Source organism: Hemiscyllium ocellatum, chromosome 32, assembly GCF_020745735.1.
Source record: "Hemiscyllium ocellatum isolate sHemOce1 chromosome 32, sHemOce1.pat.X.cur, whole genome shotgun sequence".
NCBI lineage: Eukaryota > Metazoa > Chordata > Chondrichthyes > Orectolobiformes > Hemiscylliidae > Hemiscyllium > Hemiscyllium ocellatum.
In genome coordinates, this window is record NC_083432.1 from 33,805,967 (window position 1) to 33,819,182 (window position 13,216).

The following is a 13,216-nucleotide window of genomic DNA, read 5'->3' on the forward strand; positions in this document are numbered from 1 at the left end:
GCTATCTTGCAGCATCAGGGACCCAGGTTCGATTCCCACTTCAGGTGACTGTCTGTGTGGAGTTTGCACATTCTCCCTGTGTCTGTGTGGGTTTCCTTCAGGTACTCTGGTTTCCTCCCACAATCCAAAGCTGTGATAGTCAGGTGAATTGGCCATGCTAAATTGCCCATAGTGTTAGGCGCATTAGTCAAGGGTAAATATAGAGTAGAGGAATGGGTTTGAGTTGGTTACTATTCAGAGTTCAAGATTTTGGCTATCTCTCCTCATGTCAACTTCTGTGCTTGACTAACAATTCTGCTTCTGCTTTCTCATGCTCCTGTGAAGGTACTTGGGGGATTTCACGATGCTAAAGGTGCTATAAACATATAAGTTATTGTTAGATGTACAAGCTTTTAATCTAACATGAGATGTTATTAGACCTCTGGAGTAGGTGAGACTTAGACCTGGGCCTCCTGTCTCAGAGATAGGGACACTGCCACAGCACCACAGAGCCAGGTTGATCACAAAAAATTTAAACCAACACAAATAACAATGAAATAATCCACAAGAACTGAATTTGTTTAATGCAGATAATAACACAGGAATTTAAAACATTGGAAAAGCTGTTTAGGCATTCCACTGTGCAATTTACATGGCTGTCCAGGAGATTAATTGAGGCAGCAAGTGGTTTATGTTATTTCATGTGTAGGACATTTGAGGCTAATTTTATGTTGCTGTGTTTCTCCAGGACGAGTTCTTGTGCATTGCCGGGAAGGATATAGCCGATCACCTACTCTCGTTATCGCTTACCTCATGCTCCGACACAAGATGGATGTGAAGACAGCCCTATTAACCGTGCGCCAGAAAAGAGAAATTGGGCCGAATGATGGATTTCTGCGACAACTCTGTCAATTAAATGAGAAACTGGTTAAGGAGGGTAAAATTAAACCTTAAAGAACCACTTTGGAAGTAGCCAGCACCTGGTTTGAATTTACAGATACCTGAGGTTTTATTGTACCAAATGTTGTGTGTTGATTTTAGGGGCGAGGACAAAGTTCCAATATTTCAATTCTTTCTTCAGGGGGATTGGCTTTCTTTAAATGAATTTTTTTGTGTGTGTGTATACGTATAAAGCCATGGTTTCAGCAGCTCAAAGTTTGTTTTTAAAACTAATCTCACTCTTACCAATTTCATTGAATCTTTCAAAGCTGATGGATGCACATTGTGCGGTGGAATGTAACTGTTCTGGACAGTGACCTATGCTGTGGTACTGCCCCTATGTCTGAACCTGGAGGCCTGGGTTCAAGTCCCACCTACCTCAGAGGTATGTAATATCGTCTCTGAATTGGTTGATTTGGAAGGATATTCTTAGGCCCTCTTGTGGCACAGTGTTAGTGTCCCTTCCTGGGGACCGGGAGGCTCAGATTCAAGTCCTGGCTACTCCAGAGGTGAGTACTGACATTTCTGAACAGGTTGATTAGAAAAACAGGATATGTAAAAATTAAAAATGAGAAGGTATCAATCCAAGTAAAAAAGCAGGCCAGTAGAAATAATGCATGGAAGTGTCAGAGTGCTCAGTGTCTGCACTTACCTCCACTGATGGTAATGGCTGTGGGTACTAACTGAATGCAGTTAACCTGCACATTAAGTCTGGAGCATGAGCTACTTGAAGTTCTTGTTGTGAACCCATTTTGGAAAAAAATATCAACACTTTACACTGAGTTGCTATCAGATTAGTAAGCTTCTTTGCCCGATTCAAAGCTGGACTTATCTTCCAGTTTGAATGGATGACAATCAGACCCATAATTTCTTTCTGTAACAGGCAGCCGGTAGGTGGTTGTGATTGCCTGTGAGCTCCTCTAAGGAAATAAAGACAGCGCATGATCAGCATTTTTCCCAAATGTGTCAGATGTTTTCTCACAACTTGTGTGAATCCTAAAATATACATAAGTAGTTATCCTGCAACAAGGAAAAATTCCTCCTTGCAATCCTGAAGGCGCACACTGATTATTCAAACAATGTCTTCTTTTGGACTTTAGAACTTGGTGATGGGTTTGAGTTCCTTTGGCAGAAAGTGATTGACTGCCATAATGTTGTGTGACCTTGCTAACCTTGTTATGACTCAACTGTTGTGACACTTCCCTCTTGTGCTCAGTTTGCTTTGCAGCCCCCATTTTGACAGTTTGTCAAAAGTCTTAAGTCGGCAAATCTACTGGTGAGAATCTGACCCTTTTTCAATTATAGCAAAGCACATGACTTTAAAAGAACTGGGCTCAGTTTGCATCTTTGTCAGCTTTAGAAAGCTTTGTTTTAGGTCGAGGGAATGGGGGAGGTAGGGGAAGGAGAAAAGTGGATTGAAGAGTTCCCTGAAGAAACTTGAAAAATAGCTTTGGTCCTTGCCGAATTTAACTAACTTTGAGTTTGCAAGATGTTGTAATTGTTCTTATTTATGGAAAGTGCATGTCATTAGGACTGTAGCAGTAAGACATTGTTCAAATTGGCAATTGTTCAAATATTTTATTATGTTTTTAGCTACCAATGGACGAAACAGAAATTATCTTTAAGGTGATAACCTAAAGGTGCAATGGACGTCTCTTTGTCCAAATCTAATGCCGAAATGTTTAGTGATTTTTGATCACTAGTTATGTCAAGTCAAGAGCTTTCCTTTTTTTGTTTACATGTTAAAGTTGACTATCGATTGAACTGTGACACACTGAATCTCAAGTCCCAGGAAGGATTCCGTATCTAGAACAATTTAACTTTTCTGCTATTTGCTGGAAACCACCCTTGGTGCTTAGAGGCTGGGGACAGGATTAATGAACAAGTTTCTCCATTACCAGTTGCTGTCTTGTGACTCATGTTGGAAAGGTGTCCAAGTTTCTATGAGTAAAGAATCAAATTCTGTTATGCTACAATCTTTGGCCAATTAAGCTGCTTTTTCTCACCACCCAAATGCTCACACTTGAAGAATAATTACTTAAACAGTGCGCCAGAATCCATGGGACAGTATCCCAGAGTAGCTACCTTCGAGAAGGAAAGGGAGAACATTTTGGATGGGGAGAGAGGCAGATGAGAGTTGAGTCATTTTATTTTACCTCTGGTTTTGATCTATGTGGCTTTCAGGCTACAATTGAAATACATCATACTTACAGGACTCTTAACTGGCACTTGTGGCTCTTTTCACACTTTGTTATAAGTGGAAACCAACACTGAGACTTGTAGCTATGAAAAGCAAAGTATCGTGAAAGCATGACAAACATTGATTGGGCTTCTGTTTGTGACTGATAGCATATGTCCCTTGTAGCCATCAGTCAGCAAAGTAAGATGAATGCTGTTCCATTTCTGAGTAGAGGATAAACTGACTTTACACATGCAGGAACTGCAAAACTGTAGATTTACAGTTGAAGTTAATCATATGTGATGAATTGATAATTTTATATTTGGTTCATGAAAGGTTTGAAAAGATATAATGGGCATAATGTGGGCATGTAAAGTATGTATAATTTGGAAAGTGGACTTACACATAATAGACACAGTAAATACCTTAAACAACAAAGTGTATCTAGTGTATATGAGCTCCAAATGTTTTTTGTTAATGTAAATATTTATCTTACAATGTAATCTTTGTTCTCCACCATAGTGATAGGAAAACCCTTGCCCTTTCTAGGTGAATGAAAGAGGAAGTTGAGAATCTTTCCAGGTCCCTCAAACTCCCTGCTTCCATAAATGGCACAACAATATCGAGCACCTAAAAGCAAATACAATTTTAAAATCTGAAAGGAGAAATTATATTTTATTGAAAAGGTAGAAGAGAATTAAACAATGAGAATGTTAACCAGCAGTTTAGTCAGATGATGTCTTGCCATGTAAACTGACAGCGTGTGGATAATGAAGTTTTCACTGAACCCAGTTTCATATTCTAGGAGTTGTGCTGGGGGCAGGGGGTTTGAAATTCATCTGTGTTAGCCATGCAAAATGAGCTCATAGCGAATTGGCAGCAGAATTTTCAGTGTGGCACTTTGTCTTTTCTGTTGACTTGGAAAACATTGCCAAGATTTTGAATTACAAACTAAGTAACAGTGAGACTGGAAAACAAGTCTCTCAAGAAAATTTTGAAATCTTGTTTTCAAAAATTAGGGCGAGCGGTGAAAAATCAGCTGTCTAGTCATTGTTCGTCTAGTTCCTATTGACAGGATAATCAGACTCATTGGGTGTTTTTTTTAAATAATTGGGTTTAAATGATTATTTTGTTTTTCAGCTGTTATGTTTTTGCAGTAAGATATGAGATTTGTGCATTTTTTTTCAGAAGAGAATGTATTTAAATTTGGATTTTTATTTTATTGATAGAAATATGATATATATTTATCTGTATATTTTCAATATTGCTGTGATTTTGCCTTTTTTTTGAGAAGTGGGATAAAATACACTTAGACTCGTGTTCAGATGATTGCATTACCCGGACTGAGCTACCAAATTCTAGTGCTCCCTGTCACTCTAAACAACTGGCCCAAGGCAATTTATTGAATACTGAAGCTTTTTAATGTGATTCCAATCTTCAAATATAGTGACCACTGATTTAGAAATTAATTAGGAAACTCTATGAGAGACGGTGTTTGGAATAACCACACTGATACAATTAGGAGAATCACAAGCTGGGATCAGCAGGTTACCCAAGTAGTTTCAAGAAGAGCATAGTTTTTTTTGTGGATTCTTTTTAACCAACTTTTTCAAACACGTTATGTATGACGCAACTCTGGAGCAGCTAGGACTTCAACCAATGCACCGTAAGGCCTCCTAATTTGTTTAATCATTCGTGCCCTGATTGGCCAGGAGAAGCTAAAGGTCCTCTAGGCTTTTCTCTTTTGTTTCTCTCCTCTCCCTATTTGTAGTTATTTTTAATTAAGCTGTTTGGTCATGTTTCTGACACATCTCTGAGGAAAGTGAAACCTGAACATGGATCTTAGGGACACTACCACTGCATCACAAGACCCTTTATGTTGCCTTGTCATTCTTGTCTTGTTATCGTTTGCTGCAACTTATACTTTCCTTGGTTTCAGGAAACGATATATAAATTGCCAGAAAGAGTTTTGTTGTTTTACCCTTGTTCTGATTAATGTTGTTAAGGTCTAATGTAACTGACATTTCTAGCTTGTAATTCAATGTAGTATACTGTAGTATAAGGGATGTATTTCACCAGCATTATGATCGTACCCAATGCAAGTTCAGTGCTGGATCAGTATAAAATTTAATTAATATAATTGATAAGTTATAAAATGGGCTTGCCAAATACAAGTGAAGAAACATTTTAGTGGTCATCTATAGATAGCGCTTCTGTGTACTCTGAAGGAATTTAAAATTTAGACTAACTGATTTTATTTCAAGCCTATGTAAATATGCATAAACATTTTCTATTATAACCCTCTGCACTTAAATCAATTGCATATTTAAAATGTTCCTTATTTTACAAGTTAACGCAGGCTGTACAGAGATGCTTTCTGTTGTAGAAATGCAGGTGTTGAACTCAGGAAAATTTTCCTATCTTTAGCTTTATGCATTTTCATCTCAAACATATTATTCTCACTATTGTGAAGTAGACATTAGAGCCTGTGCCTCAATTGCATACTAAATCAATCACATCACCAGTTAAGGGAGCTGCTGTGTGCAAGTAAGCTGCCACTGTCTTATATAAGATGGTGATTACACTACAAAGGTAATTTCTTTGTCTGTCAAGCACTTTGAGAGGTCTGGTGGTTATGAAGGGCACTATGTAAATGTAAGTGTTCCCTTTTTCACTGCACTTTGGATGCTGCCTGAACTGCTGTGCTCTTCCAGCACCACTAATCCAGAACCTTTTTCTAAACAGCCAGATTGTCTATGCCAATTCTTCAGAAGTTCGCTCAGCTGCTGTGTCTGGCAGTAGCATTTAAAACTTAGCATCAAGTGGTACAAGGTTAGGCTTCACAATCTAGACCATTTCATTGGCATTGCTTAATTATTTGAGGAATATCAAACTATTTGTACTTAAATTTGACTAGATATGACCAGAGTCTTGATTAATAATTGCATACATGTGTGTTCAGATGATGAACAGTAGGGGGAGTGTGTGGCTGGCAGCTGTGCACACTTTGAGGTTTTGGATACAATTGTTGAATTCAAGGATTGTCTAGTCATTTTAAATATATGCTAAGCTTGGATTGGACTTATAGATTTGTTGGCTTCTTTCTTTACATGCATACCCAGTTCATCTAGTATGGTATGATAAATAATGATTGTAAATGATATTAAAACAATAGTTTTTTCCTTATTGGTATCTGCAGCGCCATTCAGTGATTGAGCTATGAAGACCAAGGGGGTACCAGGTCCTTTGCTGAGTAAATGTTTCCCAGCAAAAGTGACAGTGAGCGGCTGCAGATGACCTCAGTAGCCCTGGTCAGGGAGGGGCCAATAAAATCAGCTGAGATTTCTTCTCATGATCTCCATCGAGTGATAGTTACATAAAAGCACATATGTGACCACCGTGAAGATACATTGGCTTGATTGTAGTGACCAACACTTGGTCATTAAAGATAACAGTATCTATTCATAAACCTAGGTAACTTTTGCAGTAACTTAGGATGAGTCAGCATTTCAAATAAATGAGAACAAATGCTGATCTGACCAGTGTCCCCTCTGTCAGAAACTTGTTGGTTTTAACTGTTGCAATGCAAGAAGAGTGTTGAGTATTAAACCAGTTCGTTCTTAACTTAGTATTACCTAACTTAATCAGATAATGCACACCAACATTGTGTTTGATTGACTTGCCTTCATAACCTCACAGCAACCTTTAACTTGCCCTACACTAGTAGGTTTGTGCTTTGTATGCAACCAACTCTTAATGTATGATTTAGGAGGTGTGAGGACAGCAGTAACATTAAACTACACAAAAGTGAAGGAGAATCAATGAATAGGGTGCCTAGGAATACTGTAGGATCTAGGTAAAACAAAGAACTCAATTGGAAAATGTGTCAGCCGTTGACTTTAATGATTTCTTCAAAATCACAATGGGGAAATAAAGTACCAAATTTATTAATCAAACAATGAAATATTTTGATGTAGTTCTTGATTGTCACAGTCCTTTAACATGGCACACAAATAGTCCAGAAATATAATTATATATAATGTATTTGAATATGTATATGAACATGTTTTACATTTTAGTTGCATTGAAAAATGTTTGTTGACTTTTAATGAACAGAGAGGAACAATTTGTCTTCCCTTTTGATGTTTGCTAATTCTGTAACTGTAAACTGACAAATATACTGAAGCTATATTCCTTCACCTAACTAAGGGTAGAAAGCTTTTATTTGTTCTGAATGAATGGGACAAAACAAAACCATTCAGTCCGTAAATCCGTAAGTGCAAATGGTCGTCACAAGATAATTGGACATTTCAGATAGACATGGATGAAAAACTGACTGGAACATGTTTTTCTATAGTTGTGACATGTTCACCATTTATAGATGGCTTCTGAATCTTAAAATCCCAGCCACAGTCGAGTTCAGCAAAGTAAGTGAGCAACCAATACAGATCCCTGAAGTAAAAGATAATTGGTTGTAAGCACAATTTATGTTGAAACACATATTAAAACGATCGATGCAGATTTAAACTTTCTAATGAATTTTATAGGTATGACTCAAGAATGCGAACTGGAGGCATTAATGCACTTGCTCACTCACTCCTGATGATTGTTGAAACACAGCCAATGAAGTAAGAATGAAGCAGACCGTTCAGAATTGTGTTAATATTTGTCAGTTTACAATTCAAGCCATAGTTTCTTTCTATACACCGTGTAAATTGCTGATGGCCTTGAAAATATTAACCGTGTGCACTTTGTAACAAAAATGACATGCTTCCAATATTCCTGTAATTGAGAGCACATCTCGGAGCCTTTTACTGGTAAAAAGAAATTCAGCCATTGATTGAAATCACTAATTGGAAGCTGAAAGGGATGGTCTAATTATAGTCAGATTCTGTCTTCCTGTGCTGAAAATGTTTTAAAAAATTGTAAAGAATCTTCAAGGCAAGTTATTAATGTCATTTTAGCTTCATCAGCAAGTAGAGGTTGTTCCTACTTTGACAACCAAGGACAATGATTCTGTGTATTATACATAACCAGGGGAAAAGCAATTGAGTATATTCTTAGACTAATGGCCATTGCCTTAACCTTTTAAATTTGCCTGCACTTTTCCCTTTTCCTCATAATATAGGAAACACCTGTGCCACACCTGAGTAAGGGAAGGATGGCATTCACCAATAGATGAATGCGTTGTGCACATTGTTTGTGTTAAATTCAGACAAGAATAGTTTGCTCAATACCATTTAGTAATCCTGTAGTATTGTTTGACAATGCCTAACTTGGGGAGAGAAATATAAACTGTGGCATTCCCCTTTTATCCCTTTTATTAATTTTCTGTTTGTAATTTTGATCAAAAGTTGTAGATGTTCTTATCGCTCCACTTGATTTGATTCAGGTCGGTTTCCTGTTTATCGCAGTATTTGGCTTACAAAATAGTTCAATTTTTTTTAAAAACAACATATGTTAAAATAAATGTAAAAATATAAGAATGCTGAGTTGTCCCAACATTCAACTCTCTTCTCTGCCTGTTCCCCATAACTCTGCTATTGTTCAAGAATATTTCTGAATCAGCCTTGAATGCATTCAATGGTTGAACATCCAAAGCATTCCAAATATTCTCTCAAAGTTATGGGATATTTCACTGGTAGCCCCATACGTGGCGATTAATGGGATTATTTCATAGACAAGTAATAAAAATGAAAGATGACAAATGAAATAATCAGCTCTTGCTTAATAAAATTCTGATACAGAGCAATTGCTGATGACAATGGTTGACTTACAAGACAGAATACCTTCCATGTAAAATTGACATCTTGGGAAGGCGAATGCTAATGTGAATGTTACATCAGATTTTATGTTTGACAGCTCAACCTGATAAATTAAACTTCTGACATGAAGGATTTTCTGAGGGTTGGTTAAATATTTTCTTAAACTCCATCACCTTTGACATTAGCAAAAATGTTGGATTCCAAATCAGCAGCAGAGAAACTGAGATTTATACCCATCACTAAAGAAAGTGTGGAGAAATGGACATCGGGAAAACAATGTGTTAACATTAAACAAGCAGGTGTGTTGAACTAAAATAAAAGCAAAACACTACAGATGCTGGAAATCTGAAATTAAAACAGAGAATGTTAGGAACGTAGAGAAAGGGGGTTAGTGTAGCAGGTTGTTAAATAGTGGAAATACTCTGTAGATCTAGCTGAATCAGTGGAGAGACAAACAGAAGTCTGACTTTTCACCCATGAATCACTCACAAATTTCTGGCTCGCTGAGCCCAACCTTTAAAAGGGGCTGTCTGACCATCAGATGATCATTCTGGGCCTGGAAGGCAGGAGATTGCAATTTTAGAAGTCAGGGAAAGTTTTTGTGTGGAAAGCCTGTCTCGAAGTATAACGTCCAAACTCTTTAAAGAGAGAATAAATTTTAAAATATCCCACCAGCCCTCCCCTTTTTCTGCCCTTTGGTGCCACCTCATGCTTTGTGCCTGCCCTAAAATCCCTCACACACTTCATGTCAATCTATGTCCTATACACATTCAGGAACTCTCATAATATCCAATGCCACCACACCTACTTAGATTAGATTAGACTTACAGTGTGGAAACAGGCCCTTCGGCCCAACAAGTCCACACCGACCCGCCGAAGCGAAACCCACCCATACCCCTACATTTACCCCTTACTTAACACTACGGGCAATTTAGCATGGCCAATTCACCTGACCCGCACATCTTTGGACTGTGGGAGGAAACCGGAGCACCCGGAGGAAACCCACGCAGACACGGGGAGAACATGCAAACTCCACACAGTCAGTCGCCTGAGTCGGGAATTGAACCCGGGTCTCAGGCGCTGTGAGACAGCAGTGCTAACCACTGTGCCACCGTGCCACCCACAACCACTGTGCCACCGTGCCGCCCACTTACGTAGCCCTTTTTCATGCCTTTGTCAACTTAGTACCAACCTCATTCATCACCTTTTGCCCTTAACCTAGAATAACAACTCAGCCTGTATCCATATTGGCAGACCTCAGGAACCACACTGAAACACAATGGAATGAAATTCTAATGGTCTCTTTCCAAGTTCATATATTGAAGAAGACATTTCATTGATACAAACCCATTTACTATATCTATGTTCTTTCAACTACATTATGCCTTATAAGAACAAACTTGTCATTCAAGTGTCCAGCCCCTTATAATAACAAGAATTGGAATTTGTAGTTTCACTTCAAAGAGTCTATAACCACCTGTCACTGTCAATCAAACTGAAATAGGAGGCTCCCTACTGTGCTAATGGAGGTTGTGAAATCTGTCATGGAGCACTAAGCCAGTAGTTGAAATCCTCCATCTTTGTCAATAGAATGAAATAAAAAGCAATATTTATTTTTATACACTGAAGGCAGGCTCTTTTCCCTAAAGGTTTAAAGGGCAGTGCTTTTGCATGCCTTCACAACTTGGCAATCCCTTTCGATAATTGCTTTTGACACTTTATTTGGACGGTCAATTTTGACAGGTCTGTGGATAGTTGTAATGAGCCTTAGCTTATGCACTGTTAATGTATATTCATAGCTCATTTTTACTGTTTCAAAGGACACTTCATCTCCCCTAAAGGTGTCCTGGAACAATATCCAAAAGATTCCCTGACCTGCCCTGGTGAACCAAAGAAACGCACAAACTTTGGACTTACCAGGTCTTCTCTGTGCACTTGGGTTTTACAATCCTGAGCTTCCAAAACTGAATTTGAGTGAAGACAGTTGATGCTATCAGTGAGTAACTGTGTGTATGAACTGTGAATATATGGTCTGTCTCCAATCCACCTCTGCAAAAATGATGAGTAATGTGTTTGGGAACAGGACTTCTGATTTCTAGTCTCCTCTATCATTTTCATAATGATAAGGAGGATCTCTATCATGCCAAAATTCCAGGCCAGAGACAGTAGTTTGTTTAAATCAGAACTGTCACTGGTTCCTTCACAGACATTGCCAGGGCTTCTGTGTATTTTCAGCATTTTCAACCTTTTTAATTTTTTTTGCATTTCCAGTATCAGTAGTGTTTTGCTTTGGATTCAAGTCATTCACCTTTGGATAAAACTGCATTTAGATGTTTGAGTGGGTCCATCAGGAAAGCCAGTGAATCCATTGAATTGCAACCCTATCAGGGCAACTAAGAAAGAAAAATCATAAATCAGAAATGAGACGTGACTTCATCAAGTTTTCATCATTGTTCATTATATCAGGCAAAAACATTTTTTGTAAGTCCAAAATGTGTTTGATTTTGTCCTTACCCTGTGATGCCAATGAAGTGAGAATAGCGATATTTCTCCTTGAATGAAATGAGACAAAGTATTTATTTTACTCCGGCACATGCAGCACATGTCCATGTAAAAGATGTATTGGCAGCAGTGACAGTGTGACAGTTTTGAAGTCAGTGTTGACAGAGAGATGTGCAAAATTGATTTAGATGGAGCCAGATGAGATGGTAACGATGATGATGACTCACCCAGGCTCCTCCCAGCAGCACCATTGGAATCTGGAAGCTCCACTGTCCAGAGGACTTGGTCAGCAGATACCTGCACTGCCACCTGCACACACAGAGCCACCCATTACCCTGACGTGAACCATGTCACTGTCCTTCAGTATCACTGTGCCAAACCCCTGAAACTCTCTTCCTCAGAGCATCATGGGAACACATGGACTGCAGCGGTTTAAGAACAAGGCTCGTCAAAGATAATTTGAGGTGGTTAATAAATACTGGCCCAGCCAATAATACCCACCTCCCACAAAGGAATGAACAAATAAAGAAAAACCAACAGGGGTGATATGAGTTGAATTTTGCAAGAGAAAATTGGGAAAACACCTTGCCATGTCGCTGCCTTGCAGCCTTTAGGTAATCTGAGCTAATCAATTCTGTGAATAGGAAAGAGAACTGGAGGGCACTGCTGACAGTATAATGCCTCAGAAGTCACTTAACAACGTCAGCAGCAGCTACAACAGTGCAATGATGGCATCAAATGCACTTGGAGCAATGTTTCATTGTCAAGAGAGGAGCAATAAAAACGTCAGAATATTTAGGCAACAGCAAATAAACTGTCTGCTGTAAAATCAATCTGTCTTGACAACATCTTGGGCCTATTTCCAAAATGGACATAACTCCACTTTTAAAAATAATGAAGTTTGTGATTTCTCTGGGGAAGCACCTTCTAATGGAGCTCAGCAATACTGTGTCTAGAACATCAAATATGAGGAACTATTCTTCTGACATTTAATTAGGAAACCCTTTAAAACAAGTAAGCTCTGCCTCATCAGGTAGCTTCCTTGCTGAACCTTTTTCTTCTCTTTCCCCACCAGACTAGATCCAGCTCATATTAAAGAATTGTTAAAGGTTTTCTTGGATCTGGTATACCGTATTTATGGAACAATGTAATTTTGTTGTCATTATTTCAGTAGAAAATAAAATGCATATATGGACTGAAATATCATCTATGGCAAGGCGAAAGTGAGGACAGCAGAAGCTGGAGATTAGAGTTGAGAGTGTGGTGTTGGAAAAGCACAGAAGGTCAGGCAGCATCTGAGGAGCAGTAGAAGGAAGGGCTTTTCTAATGAACGCCTCTTGCCCGAAATGTCCGCTATCTTCTATGGCACCTCACTTTAGATTAGATTAGATTACTTACAGTGTGGAAACAGGTCCTTCGGCCCAACAAGTCCACACCGACCCGCCGAAGCGCAACCCACCCATACCCCTACATTTACCCCTTACCTAACACTATGGGCAATTTAGCATAGCCAATTCACCTGACCCGCACATCTTTGGACTGTGGGAGGAAACCGGAGCACCCGGAGGAAACCCACGCAGACACGGGGAGAATATGCAAACTCCACACAGACAGTTGCCTGAGGCGGGAATTGAACTGCTGTGAGGCAGCAGTGCTAACCACTGTGCCACCATGCTGCCCCCTTCATGTTGATATGATTGGAAAAGAAGTCCTTTCATTTCACAGAGATGTGATTTTAAGTTTAAAAATAGAAATAAGTCCAAGAATTAGTTTTAGTTTTGTCTAACTAAGCCTTGGACAGATTTTTCTGGAACAAGGGTGCTGATTTGGTTCTAGATTTTCCACAGATTCA

At 38.8% G+C, this 13,216-nt stretch overlaps 1 protein-coding gene across 2 annotated transcripts in view; it reads left to right on the forward strand.

The window, feature by feature from the left end:
• The window catches only part of dusp3a (dual specificity phosphatase 3a), a 42,847-nt gene extending 33,853 nt beyond the window's left edge, over window positions 1-8,994 (forward strand). For both annotated transcript variants that reach the window (XM_060849000.1, XM_060849002.1), the window contains exon 4: window positions 728-8,994. In XM_060849000.1, the coding sequence (XP_060704983.1) occupies window positions 728-933 (206 nt within the window). In that variant the 3' untranslated portion in view covers window positions 934-8,994. The remainder of the gene's footprint in view (window positions 1-727) is intronic.
• Window positions 8,995-13,216: the final 4,222 nt, after the last annotated feature.